Raw genomic sequence first — 6,805 nt, forward strand, 5'->3', positions numbered from 1 at the left:
CAAAACACTCTTTTGCAAAAGGGAGGCGGTGGAGAAGAGAGAACAGGTTAACAGCCTGTCTTCGTCCGACTGCCCACCGCCCCACAATCTACATTAGGCTTTTATTAACTTTGCATAAAAAACAGGAACAACACCATATTTGGAGATGGAAAGTTACTGAGCAGAGGAAAAAGGCCTTGATTTTGAGCACAAGTTCTGACCGTCAGTGTTTATCTCAGGAGTTGTCCTTCAGCGGAGACATGCAGGATGAGGGAATAAGGAGCTGAAGCTTAAAAAGCGGTTAGAACTAGTTTGAGGAGACTTTTGCACATTATTGTGGCTAGACTCACTGCACCCCCACAAAAATATTTTCTAACAACAACAGTCTGTCACGTTAGCTAAGTACAGTGAAAATTCCGAAAACGATTCCTCTTCAGATGAAAGCATCACACAGAAATGAATGAGATCTGATCTTTCACGGAGGAAGAAATGACTGGTGGACCGCTGCGAGTGTCGATGGTTTCATCAACGGATCTGCAGAGATCCTGCAAGCCACCATCAATGATTAATAAACTGCAAATCAAACAAAGAAACTTCCAAACATGTGCAATGTTTTAAACATTCAGTTTACCTGTTGAAATCAGAAGCTTTTCACAGTTTAGTCGGTCTGGTTCTGCTCACAGTGTTCATTCACAATAGGCTCACTTCGATTGTAAATCTCCTAAATTTACGACTTTAAGAATAAATAATTTTATTATTTTATTTTTTTTGGTGGCCCTAATACTCCGTCGGACCATAACACAGACGTTTATAGAATTCAACTTTGCCGCAGCGCACACACATACATGTATCTGCAGACACCCTGGGTCCGCCTGCATTCTGCTGCTGGCGCTGTCTCACTCACATGACGTCAACGCGTCACGTGACCCAAATCGAGCCGTTTCTGAAGCAGGGCGAAATGCGAGTGTGATTTGTTGTTTAATTTGTCAAATTTTACAAAAACCTGCTTTTGTCAACGGTAATTATTTGTTATTTTTGATACATTAGAACATATGGAATATATCTGGATACTTATTTTAGCTTTGTCCCAGGGCATTACTAGTCCTTTAACATAAAGCTCATGATCAGACTGAAGATAGAAATCTGAAAGTTTATAATTAGATCTACAATCACACACTGCTGTGTTTTAATAATTAACCCAGACACACATCAGTTCACAATGATGTCAGTGTTTGAAGGAGAAACCAACAGTCCAGTGCAGCTTTGAATTATGGGATATCAGCAAGTGGAACCAGAAGATGAACTGACTGAAGTCATGTAACCAGATCCTGACTCCATCAGGTTCAGAGAAATCATCTGAAACGTTAATAGAATGAAAATCTGTGCAAGAAGCAGTAGGTAAACAGACTGAAGCTCTAGAACTGATCCTTGAGGAACTCCACAGATCCAAATCTTTATGGAAACATGGAGAAGCATGGGGTGGGTGTATCTGAGGATCAATAGTATCAATACCAAAGGAAAGTATCAATACTAGCATGATGATACTATTGATATTTTCATCAATATCTTTCTTCAACATGTAGTCAGGAGCTTAAATTTACTTACAGAGTTCAAACATGTTCAGTGTCTGTCTGAAGGGTTGCTAGGTTGGGTTAAAAAAACACAATTTGAGTGAAGACTCACCCAATTTGTAGAGAAACTGCCCAATCTGGAAACACTGTGTCTGTGTAAACATCACCCCACCCCCTTGAATTGTAGAGCAGAGTCAGTAAAGATCCACATGTTTACATGCAACAGCTGGAGTTTGTTGTTTTGATTCATTGCAGTGATACTTTTGTTTACTTTGTGTTTGATGACTGCTTTTATTGTGAAATATATATATGTTTACGTTGCTGTTTCTTTTGTGCTTTTAAATGTTACACTAGTTACTGTTTTCTTAATATAACATCATTATTAACATACATGTTCTATATATCATGTATGTTCAGCACAGATTACTGTATTAACTAATAAACATTTTCATTTGCCAACAGTCGGTCCACTGTTTTATTATACATTTAATTAACAAAATAATGTATAGTGTATATGACAATATTCTATAATCAAACATTCAATACTCTCATTTCCAGTAATTATTGATTTCAGATCAATAATTTAATTCCCAGTAATTACTGATATCAGATCAATACTCTCATTTCCATCATCATCTCCACTGGAGACTAAAATCTTCTGATCAGAACTCTGACCCGTCCAGATCAGACCCAGAGAACATCTTTGAACAGAACCTTCTCTGTTTTCAGGTGTGAGACTAACTCTGTGTGACCCAACTGGGAGGAGTGTCCGGGCCTACCTGGACCTTAGCCACGCCCCCTACCCACCTGGACTGTTACCTGGCAGCAGTGTTCTTCTCTCAGACTTCCAGAGGAAAGTGTCCAGGTATCAGACCTCCACATGTGTTTCCATGAGGTCTTCCTGCTTTGCTGTAACCTGCACACCTGTGTGTTCCAGGTCAGGGGGCGTGTACTTCACTAACTTACCTGTGAGCTCCATGACGGTGATGTCACTGGGAGCAGAGAGGTACCTGATGGCAGAACTCATCTGTTAATCAGCTGTTCTTCTTTACCTGTGTTCCTGTGTTTACCTGCAGCCTTGCTCCACCTCCTCATCCTCCCATGATGCATCTGGGCCAGTGGGGAGTGAAGGGTCAGAAGGAGAATGTAATGGGTCTGGTCAGAGGTCATGTGGTCTGCTTCCTGTTCCTGCAGCTGCAGTGGAGCTGCTCTACATGCAGCAGCGTCTACACACAGGTGAGTGGATACAGGTGAGAGTATACAGGTGACTGGATATACAGGTGAGAGAATACAGGCGAGAGAATACAGGTGAGTGGATGTACAGGTGACTGGATATACAGGTGAGAGAACACAGGTGACTGGATATACAGGTGAGTGGATACAGGTAACTGGATATACAGGTGGGAGAATATACAGGTGAGTGGATACAGGTGACTGGATACAGGTGAGAGAATATACAGGTGAGAGAATACAAGTGAGTGGATATACAGGTGAGTGAATACAGGTGACTGAATACAAGTAGTAATCTAGATCAGAGGCCCCCAAACTACGGCCTGTGAGCGGGATCCAACCCGCTCCACATTTGGCCTGGACCCCAAACACTCTCGGAGAACTTTTAGTATTTTTCAATCTGTCCACATGATCTAGAACCTCATAGAACATGACTTTTTATTCAACCTTTCTACTCTCTATACATCTATACTTGTATCTGAACAAATCCCTGTCACTAGAACAGAATAGAGTTCTCTTTCTGCATTGCAGTTCATCTGATCTCAGTGCGATCATGGTGATGCTTTTTATAATCAATGCATTCTGCTCTGTGTCCTGATCAGCTGGAGATCTTGTACATCTATGTCTATACTCTTCTGAGCAGAATCCTGCAGATCTTCAGAGTCAGATGAATCTGTGATCACTAATAGATCTTTGTTTCCATTCTATAATCCTGCATTTAAAAATGTTCATGTCTGTCTGAGAAAAGAATAAAGTATGATGAGGAGTTTAATATCTGTAATCTTAATTTACGACCTTCATGAGTTATTTTTACATCTCAACTCCCCCAGTTACCAAGGAAACAGAGTTTCACTTTCTGATTGTTTCCTCATTAGTTCAGGACAGCACTGAGCTGATGAGATGATTATTGCAGTTCTTCTGTTGGTCTACAAACCAACCTGACCCCCCATCAGAGAAAGAAACAGTTATGTGACCCTCACTAGAAAAAAGATGGGGACACCTGATCATTTATAGAACCTGCTGACTCATATGTGAACACAACAACATCTCTGATACAGTCGGTGAGGTCATCAGCACATCTGTTCAGAATCCTATCAGTGTCTGTTCTCCTGTACAGCGCCTCCCTCAGGTTCCTGTGATGCTGTGTTCATAGTCTGTAAATCTGTGTTTCAATGCCTCCTTTAGGTTCTTCTGTAGACGTTCATACGGTGCGTTCATGGTCTGTAAATGTTCAGACGGTGCCTTCATTGTCTGTAAATCTGTGTTTCAGGTCTGCAGTTCAAATTGTGGATCCTCTTCTGCTGTGTTCAGGTCCAGAGCGAAGTAAGAACCAGAAACCGTTCAGAACATTTGACTGTATGATCCAGGAGATCTGTTATTGATCAGATCATTTTATATTTATCAGATCTTTGATTACTGATCAGTTCTGCTTGTTTTGATCATAATCATTTGTTCTGATAATGTTTGATCATTGATCACTTCCTCTCATTGATCAGGTTGGTGATTGATGACGGTACCGGAGAGGCTCACGTTTGGGTCTCTGGTGTCGTGGTTCAGACTCTGCTGGGATTGGCTGATTTCCAGTGGGAGGGGCTTCAAAGGTGGCTGAAGGTCAAAGGTCACCTCAGAGTTCTCCCTGGGAGGCGGAGCCTGGTGAGTACCTCGGTTATTCAGCAGGTGAAGAGGGCACGTTCTTCACCTGAACCCATCAGAACCATGATTACGATGTTATTCAGAGTCAGGGGCTGACACTCACCTGTTCACCTGTACCTGGATCCAACAGGTGACGTTTGGTCCTGATCAGAGTCTGGAATAGTATCATTTTATTATAAGTTAGTAGTTACAGTTACTAGTTACATCTTCAAAAAACTGAGTTAGAAACTCAGTTACTACAACTTCAAAGTAATTATTTACTCTGTGGAGTTACTCCAGTTATAAATTTGTCTTAAAATTCTAGATAAATGTTATAGTTTTTCTGAGCTGCTCAGAAACATAATGAATAACTACAGAGTAATAATTGGTTAAAGCAACACTTCTAGTATAGTGGTCAATCACATCATGTTATTTAAATGGTAAATGTCGTATACTTGTATACTTGTATACTTGTATAGCGCTTTCTACCCTCCTTCGAGGGCCCAAAGTGCTTAACAGTCACAGACACATTCACCCATTCACCCATTCACACATTCACACACTGGTGGTGGCTCTGCTGCCGAACACTGGCGCCAACCTCCCACCAGAGGCAATTCGGGGTTCAGTGTCTTGCCCAAGGACACTTCGACACATGGGCGGGCAAGGCGGGAGTCGAACCCGCTCACTTCTGATCAGGAGTCGACCGCCCTACCACTGCACCACGGCTGCCCCATTTAACTATAATAGAGAGAGATGGCTGAATGTAGAAACTTAATTATCACACACAAACTGCAACAATGAAAATATGATCATCAATGATATTAACAAAACAAACTGCATAAAAATCAACATAAACATTTAAAGATATTTGAGGTTACTGACGTTAGATTGAATAAACAGAATAGTTTGAATCTCATCAACCCTGTGACAGATTGGAATTATACACTACAACTCACGCATGCTCTATAGCTTAGCAATACGCTACAAACTCATGTATTTTCGTCAAAATACACTACAAAATTGATATTAGACCGACCTGGTTCGCGCTCTCAGGAGACGTCACCGTCTTTCGGAGGGCGGCGGTGGAGGGTCCTACGACCGGCCTCGTCCTTTCTCTCGATGTCCGAGGACTTTGGTTTCGGTCCCCTGCGGGCCCGGCTGTCGACAGACTTCGGTCTCCTTCCCCCGTCGTCCTCCTCCAAACGGCTGTTGTCTCCCGGGTTTCGGCACCAAGTTATGTTGGGTTTAAATAAAAGGTCTCTTCTTAATAAAGTTAATAAAAAGACACGAACCAGTCAGGTTAATTTCAAAACACTCTTTGCTGCAAAAAGGAGAGACAGAGGAGTCAGCACATGTTAGCAGTAAGTCTTCCTCCTCCGCTCTGGCCTCCTTCATTAGCATTAGACCTTTATTAGATTAAGAAACAAAGACAGGAACAAGACCATATTTGGGAGAGTATGTAAGAAAGGGGGAGGCTATGGGGGAAGGTGAGCAACACGTGAAGGGGGGCTGAGTAAACAAAGAAGAAAACAGACTCAGGCCAGCTGCACCCCCAAACATTCTTTCCAACAACAGTATTTAGTTGGATTGTCAGAAGAGGAGGCAGCATCAGTCTGTTTAACCTCTTCAGACCTGATGTTCATCACATTCTGACTGATATTAGTTCATTCTGCTTCACTGTGACGTGTTTAGAGGATTCACTTAAATATTAGCTCCAGCTTTAAGAAGTTGACATGATTAACTTAACTAAGAAGTAAAAAGAAATGCTCCTTATATAGTAATCACAGCATCATGTGATCATATATTAACAATTTGATTTAACACTAGAGAAAAACTACGTGTTACACAATCATCTATTACTGTTGTGGTGTATTTTTAATGTGTATATAAACATTACAGTAACTTAAGACTATCCATCCATCCATCTTCTTGACCGCTTCTTCCCTTCCGGGGTCGCGGGGTGCCGGAGCCTATCCCAGCTACTGAAGGGCGAAGGCGGGGTACACCCTGGACAGGTCTCCAGTCTGTCTCAGGGCCTCAATCACACACATCCACTCTCACATTCACACCTAGGGACAATTTAGAGTCACCAATTAACCTATGAAGCATGTTTTTGGACGGTGGGAGGAAGCCGGAGTCCCCGGTGAAAACCCACGCATGCACGGGGAGAACATGCAAACTCCACACAGAAAGGTCCCAGCCGGGAGTCGAACCGGGGCCTTCTCGCTGTGAGGCGAGAGCGCTAACCACTTGCGCCACCGTGCAGCCCAACTTAAAACTAAATAACTCTTATTAAATAAGATATCTTAGGACCACAGAAATAACATGATCAAACAGTGGATGTTCAGTTCGTACTAAACTCGTACCACGGGAAAATACGTTTTCATTGTTGT

At 42.2% G+C, this 6,805-nt stretch overlaps 1 protein-coding gene across 2 annotated transcripts in view; it reads left to right on the forward strand.

Annotated features, from left to right (window-relative positions):
* The window catches only part of LOC112139696 (CST complex subunit CTC1), a 61,440-nt gene that overhangs the window by 45,481 nt on the left and 9,154 nt on the right, over positions 1–6,805 (forward strand). For both annotated transcript variants that reach the window (XM_024262519.2, XM_024262520.2), the window contains exons 19-23: positions 2,280–2,415; positions 2,488–2,556; positions 2,627–2,786; positions 4,051–4,103; positions 4,277–4,433. In XM_024262519.2, the coding sequence (XP_024118287.1) occupies positions 2,280–2,415; positions 2,488–2,556; positions 2,627–2,786; positions 4,051–4,103; positions 4,277–4,433 (575 nt within the window). The remainder of the gene's footprint in view (positions 1–2,279; positions 2,416–2,487; positions 2,557–2,626; positions 2,787–4,050; positions 4,104–4,276; positions 4,434–6,805) is intronic.

Source organism: Oryzias melastigma, unplaced genomic scaffold (genome assembly GCF_002922805.2).
Source record: "Oryzias melastigma strain HK-1 unplaced genomic scaffold, ASM292280v2 sc00342, whole genome shotgun sequence".
Taxonomy (NCBI): Eukaryota; Metazoa; Chordata; class Actinopteri; order Beloniformes; family Adrianichthyidae; genus Oryzias; species Oryzias melastigma.